Source organism: Dipteris shenzhenensis, chromosome 20 (assembly GCF_047967505.1).
Source record: "Dipteris shenzhenensis isolate YYH24624 ecotype China chromosome 20, Dip_SZ_1.0, whole genome shotgun sequence".
NCBI lineage: Eukaryota > Viridiplantae > Streptophyta > Polypodiopsida > Gleicheniales > Dipteridaceae > Dipteris > Dipteris shenzhenensis.
The window spans coordinates 46,165,601-46,189,224 of NC_141615.1; the positions used below are offsets into that span (position 1 = coordinate 46,165,601).

The 23,624-nt window shown below is 44.1% G+C and overlaps 1 protein-coding gene and 1 pseudogene across 2 annotated transcripts in view; one reads left to right on the forward strand and one right to left on the reverse strand.

Moving 5' to 3' along the window:
• LOC147889739 (vacuolar acid trehalase) overlaps window positions 1-23,624 on the forward strand; it is a 106,132-nt gene that overhangs the window by 46,687 nt on the left and 35,821 nt on the right. For both annotated transcript variants that reach the window (XM_087391731.1, XM_087391733.1), the window contains one exon: window positions 17,783-17,866. In XM_087391731.1, the coding sequence (XP_087247857.1) occupies window positions 17,783-17,866 (84 nt within the window). The remainder of the gene's footprint in view (window positions 1-17,782; window positions 17,867-23,624) is intronic.
• On the reverse strand, window positions 18,170-21,361 carry LOC147889740 (uncharacterized; annotated as a pseudogene).

A 23,624-nucleotide genomic window follows, 5' to 3' on the forward strand; every position in this document is an offset into this window, starting at 1 on the left:
CAACCGGGGCATGTGTGGGTCGTTGAGTCGTTGGGAAAGATATGATGGCAGCCTCGTGTACCATTGAAGCCAAAGTGGCTGAAACCTGAGCAAGGTCTAACTCCACTCTGTGTAGGGTCGGAAGCTCTCGAGCTAAGTGACTCATGTAAACTGGATCGAGGGTCTAGTCAAAGTGAACATGGGTCCAGGTGGGCGCATGGAGGGCTCTCTCTATGACTGGCCTGGTAGCGGAAATACAGAATGTTAGGTATGAATGATCAGCCCCGAGTGGGGGAGGGGATACTACAAAGTCGTGAATCTGAGATGTGAACGCAAGGGATCCCATTAGGTAGTCCACTGTGCTTGTCCCCCCTCCATGTGGGAAACAGGTGAGTCGATGATGGCCATCTCTGAAGGCCGTTCTATATGATCAGATCATATACTGCTCCCATAGCAAGTAGGTGTCGTCCACCCTGTCACGTGTGCGGCATCTGCTGAGTGTCTCACTATCTCGAGCTCAAGTGCATCTAACTCTGGTACTATGAGGTATCGGACGCAAAGTCATGTAGTCCCACCTGGTGATCCCCCATGCGTGCATTGAAGTCACCAAGGAGGAGGGTGTTACTGTGTCTAGAGAACTCCGTGTCATCATCGTGTATACTCTTATACGGGCTGTTCCCTTCTGTGACGACCTCACGTGCATAGGATGATGTATCCGGACTCCGGAGGAAAGTAGCACACCGCAATGAAGATCGGTTGTACCTCTGGTATCTGGACTCTAATCCACATGTGCCGTGCATGTTCCTCTTTCCTAACTACTGAAAGGAGTGGCCTGAGGGCTGACTTGAAGAGGACAGTCACACCCCCAGAGTCTTGTACTCCACTGTCCCTCCTCAGTTCCTTCCTGTGGGCAGATTCCCATGTGTATCCTGTCACGGTGGGTAGCCCTCTCTCTGGGCTCTCGTGTGTCTCGGTATAGAAGACTATGTCCCTGTTAGTGTATGTCTCCAGGAAACCTCCTGGGTCAGACCAGAGGGTGCCCTTGCGATTCGAGACTGCCATTTTCAGTCCTCCTGGTGCTCTCGTCTCCTGGGTCTAACACTGTCATGTGCTGTCTATTTCTCCCTCTTCTCTTCCTTCCCTTTCTCCCCTGTCTGCTCTCTCTCTGATAATCACTTTGCCATCCCTACAGGCAGCCCATTTACCTGCATCTCTTGCTACCATAACCTGTACCATTCCCTCTATCCGATGCTCCTGCTGCAGCAATGTGAGGTCATCATCCAAGTATATTTTGGTCCCCTTCAAGGTTGTCCTCATGCTCATGAGGGTAGACCTGTCCATAGCTGTTCGGAGTTTCATTACAAGGGGTCTTGTTGGGATCTTAGCTTTACCAACCCTCCATGCTGTCTCGCATATGAGGTTGACTCCCATTTTGGCAAACAAAATCTTGGCATCTGACATAGGGGTATCTCCAACTGTTAAGCCTCTGACCAAGACATTTAAGACCTTGCTGCTCCTTCTTTTCTCTTCTTCCAGAGCTTCAGAGATGATCTCTTTCTTAGGGGCTGCTGCACCCTTCTTGTCCACATTCTTCCATTCTAGCATATCTGCATTCCCCTTAGTGATTTGCTGTGTGAACTCAGCATGTTTCCCCTGTATGGTAGTTTGTAAGGCTGCCATCTCCTTCTTGAGCTTCTCATTTTCAGATTTCAAATATTCCATTGCCTTGCAGGCCCCATCTGGTGCCCCTTGCATGCCCCTCAGTTGCTGTAATTCTGTCCCCATTGCTTGAACTTTGTCAGTGAGGCTGGTTTTTTCAATTTCCCATGTTTCTTTTTCCTTCTCCCATTCATCTCTCTTGCTCTTCTCCTTCCTCCATTCCTCTTGCAGACGCCCTCCTTGTTTCTTGATTTTATTCAATGTTTTGTCAAGGTGTGTTTTTTCTGCCATCAATGCTACATTGTTGGTCTCGAGGCTATCCACTTTCTCAATCAAGGTCACACAAATTTTACTGAGGTGGGTCATGACCTTAGAGGCATTCGTGGGTGGTGAACCAGCCATGTAGACTGTCATTGCACTTTCAAGAGCTTTTACATAGCTCCGTGTCATCATGATGGTCTAAGAGTGCATGAGATTGTCACTGTTTACTGTTCAGAAATGAAGAAAGATAGCATCTCAATGTGTCCCTTTTTCCTTGAATGAAGGGAGGCTGAATATTTTGTTCTTGTTCGCAGGTCCTCCTGTGTGGCCTTGTGGGTGTGCCCGCACCTTAAAGGCTGTCCATGACTGTCTTTGAGCAGTCCAAGGAGCAATTGGGGGGGTTTGGGGTGGGGTTTGGACAGAGAAGCAGCCCGCGGGGACCCTGAGCTCTGTTGAAACGAACCTTAGCTAATTCTCTAATCTCGATTTGGTCTATCACGGGCGATGGCATCTCGTTTTTCCACCCAGCCTTATCTCGTGGATCGCATTTCATCAGATACGTAATTTCTTTGTCTCATCCCTATCCACAAAACCCACAACTCCCTAGATGGTTCCCTCTGCCACATGTCATCATTCTAGCCCCTTTTCTTGGCACACCATTTACCCCTCTCTTGGGGCACAATTAAACTATTTGCCCCTTGGCATTATTACACATTTAGGTGCACCTAGGCCTTAGCACTCAGAACCACCTAGTCAATGCCATTTCACCCTCACCTAGGACCTTGGCAGTTACTTCTCTTAACCACTTTATTTACGCACATTAAATATTACAGAAGTCGGTCATCTAAGAGAAAATGCCCACTGATCTTTCCGAGGTCATGCTATCTCGGCTAGAGCATAACATTCATTCCCTCTTCAAGCATCAACGTCCTCGATGATGAAATCTGGGAACACTCTCCGTAACTGATATACGGATTCCCAGGTAGCTTCCGATAGAGGTAGACCATGCCATGCAAGCAACAACGTGGGGATCTTCCGATTGTGCACTTGCATTGTTCCTCGGTCCAGGATTCTTGTTGGTTTGCGCCTCGCATTATCCTCTATCTCCTGAAACAAAACCACACCTTCGATTAGTGAGTCACCAGTATGCAAAAATTTCTTTAAACGAGAAACATGAAACACTGGGTGCACCTTACACCCCGGTGGCAACTCTAATTTATAGGCTACCTTGCCTATTCTTTTTAGAATTAACCACGGCCCACAGTATCGAGGTGATAACTTAGCACACTCTCCTGAAGTCAACGACTTCGAGTGCGAAGGAACTCTGAGAAAAACTTTTTCCCCTTCCTTGAATACTCTTATAGACCGATTTTCATCCGCATACACCTTGGCTCTATCCATAGCCTGGCGGATATTAGCTCTCGCAAGTGCTAGCATCTCCCGCATTTGAACTACAAAGTTCGCGGCACTAGGCACTTTCTGAGGTGCTCCAACTATAGTTGGATTTGCTGGTCTATAACCATAGTTCATCTCAAACGGACTGAACCCTGTAGAGGAATGTTTTCTATCATTGTAGGCAAACTCCAACAATGGCAACCACTTGTCCCACGTATGTTGCCTCAATGACACATATGCCCTCAACATATCCTCTAAAGTCTGGTTGACTCTCTCCGTCTGACCATTCGTCTCAAGATGATCCGCACTACTCATTCCCAACTCAGTCCTTAGTGTCTCAAATACCGCTATCCAAAAATGACCGGTAAATCTGACATCTCTGTCTGACACTATGGATCTAGGCAATCCATGCAGACGAAATATATGTCTAATAAACAAATCTGCCACTTGTGGGGCACTAACAGACTCTCTAGTCGGAATGAAGTAGTCGGAATGAAGTGAGCCATCTTGGTTAGATGATTAACCACCACAAGGATAGAATCATACCCTCCTTGTGTTGTAGGCAGCCCTACAATAAAGTCCATGGAAATGCTCTCCCACTTAGTGGTATCTCCAAGGGCTGTAAAGTCCGGATGGCTTCACCCGCTCGGCCTTGCTTACTTGACACGAAAAACATCGTGTCACATATTCATGAATATGCTTTTTCATCTTTGGCCAAAAGAAATCTCGCTTCACGAGATCATATGTCTTCTCGACTCCTGGATGTTCCGCACACGGGCTATCATGGCACTGTCGAATGACTCTCTGCCTGAGATCATTCTGATCAGGTACTACAACCTTGCCATTTCTAACTAGCATACCATCCCTTATGGTATATCTTGCATAAGTTTGGCCTTTTCTGGATGCCAGGTCATCCTTTTCATTTTCCCCGGGTTTAAACACATGAGCTTTAGGCCACAAGCTCTGGACAAACTCGTCGACCTTTTGAGTTTCTCTGATCTCGGTCATTAGAGCACTCTCTAATACCGTGAAACTCAGGTTGTGCATAATGCGAGACAACGCATCAGCAACCTTATTATCTTTTCCTCTTCGGTACCGAATCGTTAAATTAAACTCTTGCATGAGCTCTGCCCACCTAGCTTGGCGGCCCCTCAAGTCAGGCTGTTTACAGAAATGTTTCAGAGTATCATGATCCACATCCACATAAAACTCTGAACCATAGAAATAATGCCTCCATGTTTTCAAAGCATGGATAACAGCATACAACTCCAATTCATGAGTTGGCCAATTCCTTTGAGAGGGAGAAAGCTTCTTGCTTTCAAAGGCTACTGGCCTTCCCTCTTGAAGGAGACTGCTCCTACCGCAATGCCACTTGCATCGGTTTCTAGGAACAACGGTTTCTGGGGATCAACTATTTTTAACACCGGTCGTGTGACCACAGCTTGTTTTATGGTGTTAAAACTTTCTTGTTGATTCTGTCCCCAAATAAAAGGTACTTTATCTGAGGTCAGATCAGTCAATTGTGATACTATTTCGGAATATCCTTTGATATGCCTTCTATAAAATTGGACAAATCCCAAGAATGATCGCAACGCGGTCAGACTCTGAGGGATTGGCCAAGTTAGTATCGCAGCCACTTTCTTCGGATCCATTTCTACCCCCTGTGGAGTAATTATGAACCCTAAATATTCAAGCCTAACCATACACAGTATAGTTTTCTTTTTATTTACATAAAGACTGGCTTTCCTCAAAGTACTGAACACTATTCTCAAGTGTTCACGATGCTCAGTAATACTTTTATTGAACACTGGAATATCGTCAATAAAATGTACTACAAACTTTCCGATATACGGACGTAGTAAATCGTTCATAAGCATGACGAATGTCGCTGGAGCATTGGTAAGTCCGAAGGGCATTACCAAAAACTCATAATGACCAAACCTGCTTCTGAAAGCGGTTTTATGCACATCCTCGGCTCTAATCCGGATCTGATGGTAGCCACACTTAAGATCTATCTTGCTGAAAATCACGGCTCCATGCAATGCATCTAGCAAATCATCAATCCGAGCCATCGGATACCTGTGCTTAACAGTGATATTATTCAATGCTCTGTACAGAGGCGAAACGTATCATCCTTTTTCTTCTTTATTATCACTGGCGAAGCAAAAGGTGAGAAACTTGGTTGAATTTGCCCCAACTTGAGGTATTCTTCCAGTTGTCTACGCACCTCTGCCTCTTCAGTAAAGCTCATTCTATAGGGAGGTCTATTTACAGGTTCTGCCCCCGAGATTAGTTCAATCTTATGCTGAACTTTCCGCTCTGGAGGTAACCCATAAGGTAGTTCATCCCTAAAATATTGAGAGAACTTCTCTGATATCTCTTTAGCCAACTCGGCCATTTCCCCATCTTGGGTAGCCTCAGTGCTAGTCGATGCATCGTCAATCGACTCTACCGATGCTATACACAGACACAGAAACTCTTTCGGAGTCTTCCGAATTTCCATGGCTGAAATCAATGGTCCTCGAGGTAAATCCTTTTTACCTCGCAAAACATATTCTACCCCGCTCATCTTGAACTGGTAAATATGCTTCTTCCAATCAATGGCTGGATTTTTTCGAAAATGCCAAGCCATGCCTAGGGCTATATCTGCGTGAGCAAGTCTGGTCAGTTCAATGTCCAGCTTCTCAACATAGTCCTGAATTCGAAGTTCCAACTGGGTAACCCTTTGGTCCCATACTTCAGTTGAACTTCCATCCACCATCCTGACCGTATAAGCATAGTCAGACGGACTAGTTTTCAACTTGAGCCTCTTAATAAGTTTCGAGTTGATTACATTGTGTGTTGACGCTGAGTCAAACAACACAATCACATCATGATTGGCTACTTGCCCTTTCATTTTAATCAACTCGGGCTCATCGAAAACCGTATACCCCGTTGCTGCGGGCTTTGAAAGGATGTTATCAGGTGCACCGCTTACTAACTTAGTAACAGACACACTTAACAACATAGGTACTAACCTCTGAGAAGGTCCCGCCAATTGCATCTGCATATGTTTCGCATTGGGACTCTCCTGCATTTCCGCGTCGCATTCAGATATTATCATATTGGCCGTGCGACGGTCTTTATTTAGTGGACAATCTTTCCACTGATGTCGCTGAAGGCAGCCGAAGCACAATCCTTCTTTTCTAGCTTTCTCTTTTTGTTTAGGGGTCAACGAGGACTTTGACCAAGCCCGGGCTGCCATTGGAGTTATTTTCCTTTTCACCCCGACGGTGGTACTTGTTTTTGCTGGTCCCTCAACCGGCTTCACCTGCTTGGTTTGGCCACTTGGCTGGGAGACACTTGTCTTTGAAATCCATTTCCTCTGAGACTCCCCTTTTCTCGGGTACTCATACTGAGTCCTTGTGTGCACAAATCCACCAGATCTGCCTCTGGCATCCTCATAGTTCAGGGCTACTGCAATAGATTCATCTAGTGTAGTCACATATTTAGCCCGAACTTCCATTTTAATATTGTCGTTCAGTCCATAGATATAGTCTTTTAACTGAACCGACATAGGGAGAGGGTCTGTTATCTTCATAACACATTCCCTGAACTTGTCAGTGTACTCTGCCACCGACAGATTCCTCTGACGAAGGTTTCTATAAGCATCCCAAGCTCGGGATTGTTCATCAGGTGGAAGAAAGTGTTTCTTAAATTCAGCTTTAAACCCTTCCCAGGTGGTAGGGGCAACTTGATCTTTCTATTGCTTTATCCACCATCTATCCGCTGCCTCAATAAACAGGTGAGTGGTCTCACGGATTTTCTTTAGATCAGAGTTGATTTCACAAATGGCGAAGGCTTCTTCCCACTTGTGTAACCAAGCCTCGATTACATCATCAGAACTGCGCTCGGTCATCCGACCAGCATACTTCTCCGGTCTATAGTTGGCAATAATAGGCACCTTGACCTCCGCACGCTCTGATGAGTGTATACTGGGCTCTGGCTCTACTGGAGCTTTGCCCTTATCAATTCTAGATGGCCTAGCCGACAAGGCTTGCACCATTTCCCTAATCTCATTCTGACCAGCATTCACTTGAAGCTGCTGGTTCATAATTTGTTGTAAAGCATCTTCTAATGTCGAAATCCTATCTACCAGAGTAGGTGTTGTGTGATGGGACGTTTGTTGTGTAGACCGTGCTCTGGATTCACTAGGATTCACCTTGGAATCTTGTCCTTCTGCCTCCATAGTTTCAAAAGGGAAAATAGGGGTTTTTTTTTTTTTTTTCAGATTCCCCCTTTTGTTATACAGGAATAATAAACGGCAGCCTCTGTTGTACAGAACGAATCGACTGCAAACTCAAAATTCGTATAAAAAGGAATACAAATTGCTCCCTGGAAGCTCCACGCAGGCTTCAAAAGGAATTCGGGACAAGGTTCCGCTCGTCACTCCTTCTGTTGAACCCTGTTACGCTGGGTTTGGACCTCAGAGACAAGTCTCGAAGTTTCGAGGTCCTCCGGCCTGTGTAAAACGGGACTGTCTGATTTTTTTTTTTCTCTGCTATTACGTAAATTATTGCCCCGCTCCACCTTCGCTTGACTCCACGCAAGCGCACGTCAATGTTCAGCAAATCTGCATGTCGTCAGTCCACCAGGGATTGTCTAGGCCTGCAACTCGTTTCCTTGCAGAATACCTGTCAGCCTGCCCCGCTAATTTCCCCCCTCTTCAATCGCAGGTCACAACGCCAATCTGCTCGGCTATCTGGTGAACGCTCGTCGAAGACCTCCCTCACAACGAACTCAGCCATCGCGCGCGCTATCATTGGGCTCTGCTGTTTGTCGTCACGGGCAACTGAATTTCTTCTTCCACGCCTGCTGTCCACTATCACCAATCAAGTGATAGCACTGACTATGCACTGTGCGAAGCTTTCGTCACAGCTTACGAACCCGTCACAACTTGTGAACCCCTTCCCTTGGTCTCTCCCCTTGGGCTCTGATACCAATTGAAACGAACCTTAGCTAATTCTCTAATCTCGATTTGGTCTATCACGGGCGATGGCATCTCGTTTTTCCACCCAGCCTTATCTCGTGGATCGCATTTCATCAGATACGTAATTTCTTTGTCTCATGCCTATCCACAAAACCCACAACTCCCTAGATGGTTCCCTCTGCCACATGTCATCATTCTAGCCCCTTTTCTTGGTACACCATTTACCCCTCTCTTGGGGCACAATTAAACCATTTGCCCCTTGGCATTATTACACATTTAGGTGCACCTAGGCCTTAGCACTTAGAACCACCTAGTCAATGCCATTTCACCCTCACCTAGGACCTTGGTAGTTACTTCTCTTGACCATTTTATTTACGCACATTAAATATTACAGAAGTCGGTCACCTAAGAGAAAATGCCCATTGATCTTTCCGAGGTCATGCTATCTCGGCTAGAGCATAACACCTGTTGCAAGTCATTAGGGGGGGCCTAACACTGGACAGCCCTAGTGCGTGTTGTGCAGGTGGCGTTGCTGTTGGGAGGACCTGGTACTGTCGGGGGTGCCCATAGGGCTTCCAGAGGGGCCTTTTGGCCCTGTTGCAGGTTCGAGGGACCCTAGAGCAAGCCCATTTGGAGGCGCAGCAGCTAAGGAGCCCGTGTGAGACACAGGAGCAGCAGAGCTGGTGGGGGTGTCATGATAGGAGCAGAGCTTGCGGGGGTGTGAAGCGCAAGAGCAGTTGGGATGGTGGGGGTGGCTAGAAGGGAGGGCGCAGGACTTGTGAGCAGGCGGGCAGGGGTCGAGGACTAGCGCCGGAGTTGAGGCGTGGCACGGGGGTCTAGCGTAGACGGTGTAGGATCGATAAACGAAAGAGAGAGTGCAAGGTACAATGAGTTGATAGATTATCTGCAGTCACGTCAACTAGTGTGTTAAGAAAAGAGAAGTACATAGTACTTGTACCTAGACCCTAGGACTAAGTGTCCTAGGTGTCACATAGGACTAAGTGTCCTATGTGGCATAAAAGGCACAAAATAAACTAAGTGCCTAAAAACTATGCCTACAAGGCACATACGAGGGCCCATAGGGCATCACTAGAACTGGGAGTAGATGGCCTACAAACCCCCCTCCATGGTATGGGCTGAAGTATTATGGAAACGTCTTAGAATACCTGGTATTTTCTGGTCATGGTGGCACATGTTCATCCAAAAGGATATAGCCACCTATGAATGTACAAGGTATGTCAGATCACGTAACAAAGGGAACCAAGTGTAAAGCCTGTCGGAAGACTTCAAACTTGGGACGAGGAAGTGCCTTTGTAAACAGATCTGCTATGTTGTTCTCTGTGGGAAGATAGGACAACTCTATGTCTCCTGCTGACAACTGCTTTCGAACATAATGATAATGAACTTCAATGTGCTTGGTACGCGCATTAAACACTGGGTTTCGCGCAATGGCCAAGGCACTCTGACTGTCAGTGTAGACCATAGTGGAGGATGTCTAGCGAATACCAAGATCTGTAAGTAACTGTCGAAGCTAGACACACTCTATTGTAGCGGTGAAGGCTGCCCTGTACTCAGCTTCACAGCTAGATGTGGCAACTTCACAGCTTCACAGCTTCACTGTTGGTTGCTTCTTGCTAAGCCAAGAGATACATGAATTGCCAAGCAAAAAACAATTGCCGGTATGTGACACTCTGGTGTCGGAACAACCTGCCCAGTCACTATCCGTGTAAGCATGCATAGTAAGTGAACTGATCACCATAGAAGAGGGCTAAATCTTGAGTGCCTCTGAGATATTTGAAAACTCTCTTCACTACTTGCCAATGCTATGAACTGGACATGTGCATGAATCTGTTGAGCTGAGATACTGCATACTGTAAGTCAAGTCTGGTGTGACATAAATAAATAAGGCATCCAATAGCTTGCTGGTAAAGAGTGATATCACATGGTGGGCTCCCATCATGAGTTGAGAATTTGAAGCAAGGGTCCACTGGAGTAGAGATTGGATTGCAATCCTCAAACTGAAAACGATCAAGAAGCTGTCCAATATACTTGGACTGTGACATCATGATACCCCCCTCAACATGAGCAAAGTGAATAATAGTGGAGCTGTCCCATGTCTTACATTTCAAAACCTGCTGCAAATCAGCTTTGAAAGCTGCAATATGCTGAGTATCTGGGCTGGGCCCGTGATGAGCATATCATCCACATATAAAATCAGCACTAAAAAATCAGATCCACTCCCACGGACATAAAGAGTGGGTTTTGTGGGGCTATTCCGAAAACCAAGGGATAGTAAGTGTGCATGAATTTTGGCATACCATGCCCTGGGTGCCTGCTTCAAACCATAAAGGGATTTTCTAAGCTGCCATACCTTGTTTTCAGAATTAACAACCTCAAAGCCAAGAGGTTGTGTGACATAGACTTCTTCCTGCATATCCCCATGAAGAAAAGCAGTCTTGATGTCAAGTTGGTGCACTTGCCAATGGTGATGGGCTGCAATGGCAATGACACATCTAATGGTAGTAATCCTGGATGTGGGAGCAAATGTCTCCTTAAAATCAATGCCTTGTTGTTGGGCATACCCTTTTGCAACAAGACAGGCTTTGTGTCGATCTATGCTGCCATCAGATTTCCTTTTTAATTTGTAGACCCACCTCGTACCAATGGCATGCTTGCCGGGAGGGAGATCTACTAATTCCCACGTGTCATTTTTGGCAATGGATTGTAACTCAGCTCTCATTGCATCCATCCACTCTTTGTTGTCAAAAGCATCTTTATGGCACAGAGGCTCTTCATTGCAAGCTGTAGCAAGGAGTGCAAACTCAAGAAAGTGACCATGCATCTGTCTATTCCCTGATCTTGTGTGGGCAGCAAAAGGCTGATCTTGTTTGCTGTCCCTCAATGTATCAAGAAGCCATCTGGGAACTTGCCTTTGCTGTCTATTGACAGCTCTTTCTTCAATCACTGCATCATGAATAGTGGGATCATTTTGTGCTGGAAGAGAAACTTGCAAATCAGCATGGGGTAGTGGCTGATCATTGCTTGTTGGAGGGCTTGTAGGAGGCTCATGTTGCTGATCAAAATACTCTTCTGAGGAAGGCAGAGGTAACGAAGATTCAAAGGCATCAAACATATCAACTTCTGGCTTAGCTTTGCAGTCCACAAGAGGAGAAGCCAAATGTTCAGCAAAGATTACATCTCTTTTGACAATAATCTTCCCAGTATTTGGTTGATATAACCTATACCCTCTGCTCTCCTGGCTGTAACCAATAACTATGCATTTGATTGCCTTGTCATCAAGCTTATGTCTCAGCTGAGATGGTACATGAACATATGTAAGAGACCCAAAAATTCTCATGTGTGAAAGTGAAGGCTTCCTGCCTTTCCATGCTTCATAAGGTGTAACAGTCTTCAATGCCCTTGTAGGTGATCTATTCAGCACATAGTTGGTACACATCACTGCATCAAGCCAAAATTTATTGGGCAAGGACTTGGCCTTAAGCATGCATCTGGCCATCTCCATAGTGTACCTGTTCTTCCTTTCAGGAACAAGATTATGCTGAGGAGTGTGAGTAGTGCATGAGTGAACAATGCCCCGTGAAGACAAAATTGCATCAAACTCCTTTGACATATACTCTCCCCCCCTATCTGTGTTGAGGGTGACAAGCTTACATCCTGATTCATTCTCAACCATATTTAGCCACCTCTGAAAGCATGAGAACACTTCATATTTGGCTTTTAAAGCATATACCCAGCAATATCTTGTGAAGTCATCAATGAGAGTCATGAAATATTTGTACCCTCCAATGGAAGTTGTCTTCATTGGGCCACAAACATCACTGTGTACTAGCTGCAATTTCCTTTGTGAGAGTTTTGGACAATTCTTTTGAGAAGGAAACCGATGCATCTTACCCAAAAGACAACCCTCACACACATGTTTGGAAACTGTGTGAGTTTGAGGTACATCATTTGCCATCTGCTGTGAATGTAGCTTTGCGAGAGCTCTATAATTGAGATGACCCATTCTCTCATGCCAAAGATGAGTTTCAGCAAGCTGTGAAGCTGAAATAGCAAATGCTTCAATAGACAATGCAGCTGAGTGATGATCAAGGCCATAAAGCCCCTTTTTCAAAGTGCCAGTGAGGACTATGGCATTGTCATCACGAAGATCATATACTAGGCATCTGTATCCATCAACAATCACTCTGAAACCTGAAGTGGCAATTGCTGAGATCGAAATCAAGTTGACTTCAATTCCAGGCACAAAGAGAACATTTGTCAAAGTGACAAGATGGCTTGAAATGGATGTGAGCTGCACATCTCCAATTCCTTTGACAGTATAGGAGGCATTGTTAGCGCATGTGACAGTTCCCCCACAAGGTGCATCAGCTAAGTAATGAAACAACTGTCTGCAAGATGTGACGTGCTTGGAAGCACCACTATCAAAATACCAAGACTGAGCATCATTAGCAGTAAAGAGTGCATCAACTTTGGAGGGATCAAATGAGCAATGGACAGTCCATGCCCAATCATCTTGAAGGGCATGTGCATGTGAAGCATCTGCTGGCTCGTGGGATTCAATTGCATGTGAGGCATTAACTGTCAATCCTACTTTCTTTTTCTCCGAAGCAATGCGCTTCCTGCATTCTGAAATGTCATGTCGAGGCTTGCGACAATAGTTGCATCTTTTCTTCTTTGACTTATCTGCTGTATTTTTAGATGCATTGGAGGAATTGCCACTGCTATGCGTACATTTAGGCTTGCCCATAGGCTTGGAAGCCTTGCCTCTTCCTGTCGGCTGTGAAGCAAAAGCATGATCAGGAATAAAAGCTCGTCTATTAGCTCGAGTTTGCTCTTCCTGCAAAAGCAAAGTGACTAGCTGATCAAAAGAGTAGTGGTCTGGATTACCCATGGCCACTAACCGAAGGGTTGTAGCAAACCCTTGATATGAATCTGGCAATCCATTCAATGTGGTACTGACAAGCTGAGAATTTGGCACCACCTCATCAATATTTGCAAGTTGTTCCATGAGGTCCTTAACCTTTGTCAGGTATGCATCCATAGAGTCACCTTCATTCATACTTACTTCCTGCAATTGTCTTCTTAAAAATGCAACACGTGCCTCATTGCAAATTTGATAAAGAGAAGCCAATTTGTCCCAAGCATCCTTTGCTGTCCTGCAAGACCGGATGTGTGGAATAATGATTCTTTTGCATGATAAAGCAATACAGGAATGTGCATTTGCATCTCTTGCATCCCATCTTGATAGTTCCTGAGTTGGGGGAGCAGAAGTAGGGGTGCTAGAAGATAAGGCATCAGGAGGAGTACCCTCTGCAGAGGGACCAGCAGTAGAGGCAACCACTGTAGGATTGGCAGGCCTTAGATCAACCCCAGAAACAATATTCCAAAAATGCCTTGCAACAAGAATATGTTTCATGAGATAAGACCACATCGGATAGTTGGTGCCATCCAACTTATCATCTTCAGGAAGAATGCCAAATAGATCATGATTGTTGCCAGCCATTGCAAATGGGATACCCTGAAAAAGACCTGAAAACCCAAAAGCCTCAAGACCATCACTGCAAAGAGCTGGCTGTCCAAAAATGACAGCAAATATCTGCAAATAAATGTTCTGCAAATTTCCAACCCAAATCAAAGGGCAAATGCAGATTTGACCCAAATGTGACTGTGTCAGGCAATATTCACTGCAAAAAAAGCAAATCTGTCAAAAGCCCCAAATTTAATTAGGGCAAATAGGCCAAAAAGAGGGCAAATGCTGAAAAGCCCCAAATTTTGCTGAGATTTTTGCAAATGTGACCCAATGTCCTACAAAAGTGACTCAATATCCTGCAATCTGACCCAAATGTACTGCAATCAAACAAGAAATTGTAGACCAAATCCCAAAAGATAGCCTCAAGGCTTGCAACTGCAAAATTAGGACTTGCTGTTCACAAAGTGACTGCAAAAGTGCAACTGTCCCAACGTATAGACCTCAAGAGGTAGGCTTTCCAAACTATTGAAATAGCTTGATAAGACTTCAAACAGTAAAAGGAAGGTAAGGACAGCAAAAGCCCTTAGAAGCCCCAGATTTTGAGAAAGTCCTGTATATGACTTCACACGTGCAAAACCTGTACGGAGATCCTGAAACAAGTACGAGCTGTATGGACAGCTGTTCTGTACGAAACATGTACGGTGCAGTTGTACGGATGTACGGAGCAGGTCCAGTGTACGATGTACGTACAATCGTACAGAGCTGGTACAATATACAGATGCATGTATAGTGCACATGCATGTATAGTGTACAGATGTACGGATGCAGAGTACAGTGTATGGTTGTACGCAGCGCAGGTACGGAGCTGTATGGTGGTTGTATGGAACACATGTACGGAGCTGTACGGTGGCTCAGGTACGAAGCTGTACGGCGGTTGTACGGAATGCAGTTGGTAGAAGGCATACAAAATGTGACGCAAGATCCGTACATATATGTATGAACGTCCGTACAATCGTACGGACTGTATGGAAGGAAATACGGGGAGCAGGTGCAAATCCGGGTGCAGGAGACAAGTCGAAATTGGCTCTGATACCATTGTAGGATCGATAAATGAAAGAGAGAGTGCAAGGTACAATGAGTTGATAGATTATCAGCCGTCACATCAACTAGTGTGTTAAGAAAAGAGAAGTACATAGTACTTGTACCTAGACCCTAGGACTAAGTGTCCTAGGTGTCACATAGGACTAAGTGTCCTATGTGGCATAAAAGGCACAAAATAAACTAAGTGCCTAAAACTATGCCTACAAGGCACATACCAGGGCCCATAGGGCATCACTAGAACTGGGAGTAGATGGCCTACAGACAGGCAAGGTAGAGGACCCCCGAGCGGACGAGCGAGGGAGCTGAGGGGTGGCTGAGAGGTAGTGGACGGGAGGGCTTGAGGGTTGGCGAGAGGGCTGAGGGTGGCGGACGGGAGGGCTGAGGGGTGGCGGACAGGAGGGCTGAGGAGTGGCGAGAGAGAAGGGATCTATAGGAGGAGGAGGAGGAGGAGGGTTATGAAGAAAACAAATTGAATGAGCAAGGGCAACAGTAGGAGAGGGAGGGGGAATGGGCTAAACGATGGGACATGAGCTGCGGCTTTGAGGTAGCAAAGGAGTACGATAAGTTCAGTAGGTGAAGGGTGGAGGTAGGGCAATGGATAGGAGCCTCAATTGCTCGAGCAAAGAGCCATAGAGACTTGTATCACCTTGGCATGCATCTTTGGTTGTCCTTTGTGCCCCTTCTTGTGGGGTAGGAGGCTCGTTGAGTAACACATGCAAAATCAAGTAGGATTTAGCCAAGGGCTGAAAACTTATGGATGTAAGAGGTTGGCCTAAGAGTCTAGCCATTGCCTTAGTTTTGCGCCATATATGGCTTCAAGGATAACCTCAAAAGGGAGGTGTTGAGATCGAAAACCATTGCCACAAATTGAGATTGTATCATCCATGAGCATTGGGCCTACCAATAGTGGAAGCTTGAGAACCATGGTGCTACATTGGTGATGACCCTTGATCCCTTAGGTATAGACATGGTTGCATGGAAACACAATCGAGCACTCTTGAAACACAAAACATTTTGGACCTTGATACATTTCGTGGACACTTTTAAATAGTAGGGGTTTCACGGTTTTATATTTTAAGAAGTTTATTTTTCCAATGTAACAAAATTACCAAATCTGTTTTAGTGCACTCTATTTTAGGGAAATCTTGAGGACATTTCATTTCGAAACTTTCATAAATCTTGATTCGGTTTCATTGTGGATATAATGGGTTTTGTGGGGTGGGGGAGGGGGGGAGAGGGAGAGAAAGAGAAAGAAAGAAGGAAAGAATGTATATTAACTCCTTCGAAAGACCAAAGAGTCGATGAGATTGAAAAAACAAGATGAATGAAAGCTAAGGAGTGGTGCCACTAAAGTGGGCATCCACTCCCAATGCTGATGTTTGAGACGAGAATATCAATAGACAGATACACCACGCTGTCGCTGGTGAGAGAGTGCACAAATGCAAAGGACTGAAGGGGAGAGAAGTTTTCGTCAGTCAACCATCCAATCAGTTGACCTCTGAGTGATGGAACCTATGTATGTTGTTTGTGGGACCAACTCCATTGGTCGGCTGAGGATAGAAGAGATGACCTCGGCCAACAGTGGCTTTGGATTTGGTGAGGGCTATCTCCACCGAGGAAGGAGACAGCCCTCACCAAATCCAAAGCCATTGTTGGCCAAGGTCATGTCTTCTATTGGTGTAGATAGCACTCACCATGGTCTTTTTCTCTAGGTTTCTTTTTAAAAGATCTCACCATCGTTTATCTTTCATATAATATATGAATCCTTTCTTTGGCAAATAAGGTATGAAGATGAGCATTAGTCTTATCCCTAAGGTAATCAATTATCTTGCAAAATTGGTTGGCAAGCTTAGCTGCCTAGATGGCTAGCTTGATTGACTAGAGGTGAAGGCCTTATTGAGATGGTCATTTTTGCCTTCCTTTATGAAAACATTGAGATTTTTTTAAATTTCATCCTTCAAAGTTTCTTGAAAATCAGTGGTTATTTGTTTAGTTACAATGTTTTGTGGGGTCTAGGAGTGTTATCTGAGGATTTTAATGGTGCATTTTATCTATTAATGTGATGTTTGGTCTCATAAACCTATCTAGCATCTCTTGCTTTGTTGGGAAGCTTCTATCTTCTTTCTTGTCATGATTCTTTCCATCGTTGTGTTTATAACTTAATAGTAATAGTAATTCTTATTCCTTTCATTGGAGATCTTAGTGAGCAATGATTAAATGATCTCTTTCTTGTATTTGGATGATTGAGCATGTGTCTAGGTTATGGAGAGCATTAAGATAAATGCACCTCTTTTTTTGGCTGCTTACTATGCATGTCCTTCAATCATCTACTTTCCACTCTTGTAACTTACATGCTAGTTTAATTGCCAAGCCTTTCAACATGGAATAATGATCTTGTTTTTCCCTATATGTGTCTAGATGGCATGGCACGCCTAGTATAATACCAAACATGGTACCAATCAATACAGTCAATATGTCAATACACATGGGCATATTTCACAGAGTTTAAATTTCAAAACATTCTTGTGATCATAAGCTTTGAGATCTTTAGGTACGTTGCTAAAATTTGTACGTGATGTGAGTCACTTGAATAATACTGCCTTAGGTCATTGTGAAAACATCCATTTATTTTTATTCGAATATATTGTTTACATTTATTAGCTAATTTCTGACGTTGATATCTCATGACATCTATCTTTTTGTTTTCCTTCTTCTTGTGTGTACTCACAAATATAATTCTTCCCTTGTGGGAGGCATTCATTTCTTGTGTATGTAAAATGAATCTCATTAAAACATGGAATCGCCATTTTTCCACGTCAAAAGCAGCCTTGGGTAATGAGTCAGATAAACTAGCAAATTTGTACTTCTAGTCATCAAGTATGTTGTTGACAAAGCTATGGATGTGATCCTTTTTTGCTCTAAATTAGGTGTTGATTTGTACACAAGAGATGATCAACGGCACTTTATGGGATGCGATGAACATAACACAGCCAGACTTGCAAAAAGTCAAGGTACTGTTGGGCGTCATGTGATCAAGGTTTGGTTTATTTAATACTTGTAATTGAAGCTAAAGATACTCTTGATTCCAATTAGTTTTACTAGTGCCATTTACCTTTACCCAAAAGAACAAGTTTATTGATCAAGCACGTGTTTTGTATATTTTAAAATTTATGGTTCATATATTAACTCATACTTATGCCTTAGCTACTTTAATTTGGAAAGAGGAAGTTCACAAGCCTGCTTTTATTTCATGCGTTGGATTTGAAACCTTGAGCTGGTTCAGTTGCAAAAGTGCCAAAGTGGAGTTATTAAATTTACAAAGCGAGAGGCTTCATTTGGATCCTGGAGGAAGAGTGTAATGCTGTTTGATCCCTTCGGAAAAACCAAGCTTATAAAACAAATGTCCAAATCTTAGTCAAAGCTGTTATGACTTCAAGTTTATTGCATACGTTAAAACAAGACGACAACTTATGCTTGATTATTGATGAGAACATGACCATTGCTTTACCCATTAAATAGAGTTTCATTGTCTTATATAGACCCTCTCACACACACACACACACACACACACACACACACACACACACACATTTTTTTAGTGAAATCTTTATATTTATGTGTGGGAAACCTCAAAAGAGGTAAAAACCCACCAATAAGTACAAGGAAAAAGTTTTTACAAGTAAAACCTCAGAGCAAAAGTCATGAGGTAGCCAAGTAAAAAGTGACATATCAAGCTGGAGGAGGATCAAACATGGCATCCTCCAGCTTCAAATTGTTGCTCTGTAAAAACTGATGTAGTGATGAAACCACACCATCAATAAAAACAAGCTGTTTTTTGCCCTTGTGATGCTTCTTGATATAGGCTAGTACTCGAAATTTTTGAATCAGAGGGTCAAAAACCCGTTGTAACATGGGATGAAAAGATTCCAGTAAAAAAGGTACTTCTGCATCCCGGACAGAAGAAAACTCTGGCACAGGCATCAAAGGCAGAGAAGCTAAATCAACATCCGTATCTTCTGATGAAAAAGCTGCATCTGATAAAGCAGGGTTTAGCATTTGAGCTTCATCCTGAGGATCAATCTAAGTAAGAGCAGAGACAGCATCCTGAGAGAGAGCATGCATATCATCCTGTAAAATGCCCTCTGCAAGGGGTACATCCATATCCTGAGTAGAAGGAAATTGATGGTGCTCAACAAGGGTGCATTCCTGAGCTTCTTTAGCAAGAGGAAGATTTGCCTGTGATTTATCAACCTTCCTCCAGTAGTGCTTCGGAGCAGTAGAGGGCTTCGCCAAAGAAGCCATAGGAGAAACCCGAGGAGAAGGGAGAGTAACCTTGACAGCTGAAGAAGGAGCAGGAGGAATGGGCCTGGATGTAGAAGGGCAAGCACGTGCAAAATGACCAACTTGTCGGCACCGATAACATGCAGTGGGAAAAGATGCAAAATGGAGCCTGATGCGCATCGGATGGGCAAATCCCAAATCAAGATCCAGAGTAGATGGCACGGGCTGCGTCATATCCCACAAAATGCAAAGACGAACATCACGGGAGGCTTGCAAGAACTCGTGTCTCGGAACATGAAGAGGTCTTCCCAAAAAAGCTGCAAGAGTTGGAAGATGCTGAAGAAGAGGCACATGCAGCGCTTTGAGAGTAATCCAAACCGGACAGTGAGCGAGAAGGGTTGGAGAAGGATCGAAAAGTGGATCCCAAGGCATGACGTAAGCGAAGAAGCCAGCCCCAGGAACACCAGCATGACTGACAAGGCGCTCTACCACCTCAGTCGAAGAGCAGTGGGCATAGTAAAATCCTTTGCCAAGAAAGATAAAGGAAGAAATACAATCCAGACCCACTGCAACATCAGCCCAATGACGAAGCTGAGCTGAAGATAAAACCTTGCCCATGAAATAGAGGCAAACTCCAAATTGCTGAGCCTGTCGAAGACCAGAGACCAAAAGGGTAAAATCTAAGGAACAAACAAGCGGGAAACTCGATGAAGGAACTTCTGTGACAGAGGCAGAGCACAATTGGCGAAGAAGATCCAGCTGGAGGGAAGAAGAAGGGCCATTGGAAACGTCCAGCTTTGCCGATTTGATCAAAGGTGAGGCAGACAAACCACCATGCTTCCGCCGAAGAAAAACACGAGTAGGAGGAGTAGAGGCAGAAGGAGGCGCTGAGGCAGAGAAAACAAAAGAGGAGGAAGGAGGCTGCGTAGTTGACCGTACAGCCTATAAGGATGGCCGTACGGGGAGGTGTAGGGAGGACGGGAGCTGTACGGCCTTCCGTACAATTTTTGTGCAGCTTGCTGCCTCCCGCACACACACACACTTTTTTTTTTTTTTTTTGTGTAAAACCAAGATACTTATATTATGATACATTCATTTACATCTGGGCAGAGCTCAAAAAAGAGCCAAAGCCCTATCCATCAAAAGCAGTAAAAGAAAAGCTGAATACAAGAAACATCTAAATCTTCCTCATGTAAGGCATCATATAAAGACTGCCGCAATGAGGCTCGGAAGAACTTATATGGCTGCTGAAGTGGAGAATTCAGATATGCTTGATTGCGCTGTAACCAGAGGGTCCATAAGGCCCAGTATCTGATCCAGTGGAAGTAAAGAGAATACTGTGATAAAGAAGCTGATAGTTTGCCATATATCCAGAAAAACCTGTAGAACCTGTGAGCTGGGAATTTGAGAGATAAGAAATAGGAGATTCTGTCTAGAAGGTCTCTGGAATATGAACAAAACCATAGTAAATGCGGAATACTCTCAGATGTAAGATGACATCTTGGACAAAGGGGCGAAGCTATCCTTCTTTGAGCCAATTTCACCCCTACTGGAAGAATACCAACAATACATCGCCATAGAAAGAGTCGTTGCTTCAAAGGCATTTTCAACTTCCATATCAATTGCAATCTTCCTTTTCACCAGGCTAATGACTTGTTCAAATGCCATAGAGAATTAGCATGTTGGGCAATCCAGGGAGGAGGTAATATCAAACGATAAGCCTGTATAGAAGTCAATAAATTCAAAGGCTTAGAGGATATGCTTGTATTTGAAGACCAAAGGTGCCAATCTTGAAGCCTGTCTCTGACATTCAATGTCAGAATCGGAATCAGAGGGAGTAAGAGATCAGCAATAGCTTTCCAAATGGGTCTATGATGCATCCCCAAATTATATTGTCGACATGCTACTGGAAAAGCGAGAATATTTCCTTGCATATCCACTACGTCATCAATGAACCGGATACCCATTTTCATAAGATTGTAAGCTCTGATGGGTTGTTGAACAGCAAGGGGAGAGGAAAAGACAGCACTCCAATGAATACTTTCCATTCTGAGTGAAGAGGTCAAAGAAGCAGGATGGGGAGACCATTTGATGTGAGAGAGTACTTGCTTCCAGTCCTGAATCAAGGAATTAGAAAATGGACAATGAGGGATTTTACCTTGCAATTTGCCAAGCACTACTTCTGATGGATCAACTAGCCAGTGTCCATAAGCATTAGTGCTCATCTGTCCACACAAAATTGCCAACATGATAGACCAAGGCTGCTCTTGTTCAAAAAATGTCTTGAGCATAGTGATCTTTCTTGCCAACACATGAATTTTGATGTTGATTATATTCAAACCACCATGCATTCTTGGTGAGCAGAGCAAGTCCATTTTGAGCAGCCGTAAAGCTTTTTTATGAAGCTTTGTTTTCCAAAAAATCTCCATGGCTTGAGACATAAAGGAAGTGAGATCTCGAGATGACCAATGTAATAGAGGAAGATAGAACTGGACATAAGCTAGAACAATAGACTGGACAATCCGAAGCCGTACATGCAGAGGCCAAGTGTAGATCTTCCAATATTCTAATTTGTTCTGAATTTTGTTTGCCACCCAGGACATTTGTTGCTTATTGCTGATTTTCCAGCCAATGGGATAACCCAAATGTCTTACTATGTTTTCTGGATAAACAATCTGGCCTGGCCACAAGATAGCATGCCAGTCACACACACACACACACACACACACACTTTTTTAGTGAAATCTTTTATTTCTGCGTGGGAAACCCCAAGAAGAGGTAAAAACCCACCAATAAGTACAAAGGAAAAATTTACAAGTATAACCTCAGAGACAACAACTCATGAGGTAACCATAGTAAAAAGTTACATATCCGTTAGAGCAGGATCCAACAGGACATCTGCCATCTTCAAATTATTATCTTGCAAAAAAGGATGTAATGGAGTGACAATACCATCAATAAAACATAGTTGTTTTTTCCCCTTGTGGTTCTTCTTTATATCAGCTGGGAGCCTGAACTTCTGAACCACAGGATCAAAAACCTTCTGCAAACAAGGATGAAATGACTCCAGCAAAAAAGGAGCATCTGGATCCGAAACGGAGAGGCTTGGTAAAGGAGGAGGCATCTGAACAAGCGTCTCAGTGGAAGGAACATGGAACTTTAGAGAAATATCTACATCTTGAATAAGAGTATCTGGAGCTGAAGGAGAATATAGATGTTCTCTACCTCATGCAGATCAGCAGAGTCATGCAGCATCGAAGAAGAACCTGACAGAATAACTTCAGTTGTCGAAACAGCAACAAGAACCGGATCACAAGGGACCTGTAAATCTGAAACTGGAGGAAGAGGATCGGGAACTGATAAAGCAGCAAAAGGATTGGAATCCTGAACCATTAAAGCTTCCTGAACTTTCTTCCAGACTTTAGAAGATTTAAAACGCCTGACTTCTTGTGTACTGGAAGAAGAGAGAGAAACTGCAGGAACTGAAGCAGCAGGAGTAGGATTCACACACACACATATACTTTTTTTTTTTGGGTGAAATCTTTGATTGATTATATTATATGAGTAGCAACCTCAAAAAAAGGTGCTACAATTACATGAACTGAAAATTTCAGTATATGCCAAAAAGACCTCATGATCTATGCAGCGGGTCTGCAAGCAATCAAAGAAAGATTACTGCAGAGAACGCCTAAATAGGCCAAACAGAGAGAAAGTAGGATCACCAAAGACTTTACAATTCCTATATGTCCATAAAGGCCATAGTGTCCAGTAGTGAATCCAAACGAAGAAAAGATGAAACTCCGGTTGGGATGGATGAAACCCAAATAGCACAGAAGAACTTCCCAAATGGAACAGATGGGAATCTCGCTCGCAGGCACTGTCGAAGCAGATAAAAAAATCTCACGAGAGCACGGACAATGCCAAAACAAGTGAAGCACAGTCTCGGAAGAAGCAGAACATTTGCGGCAAAGTGCATGAGCAAAGGGGAGCACAGTATCAGCATCATCTATAACATTAGCAACCGAGGTGATGCCTTTAAACGAGACAAAGTAGGAACGTCGAGGTTCCTGAAAAGCCAAGGGAGGCTGAAAGACTTTTGACCAGTGAATGCTTTTAGCTCTCAAAGAATTCGCAAGCAAAAATTGCCGTCCATTCCATTCCACATGAGAAAGAACATGCTTCCAGTCAAGAAGCAAGCGGGAGACAAAAGGGCAGCCAGGCAAAGTGCCATTAGTGCAGCCAAAAAAGAAATCCCATTGATCGAGTTACCAATGACCAAATGCAGAAGTACTGATATGAGTGACCAGAGTCCTAATCATAAGAGCCCAAGGTTGATCACCTTGCAGAAATTGTAGCAACATTTTCCCCCTGTGGGCAAGAATATGCACATGAATATCCGTGACGTTCAATCCACCATGCATGTTGGGAGAACAAATGTGATGCATCGAAAGCAGCCTGAGACTTTTTGTGCCATGTTTGGATCGCGAG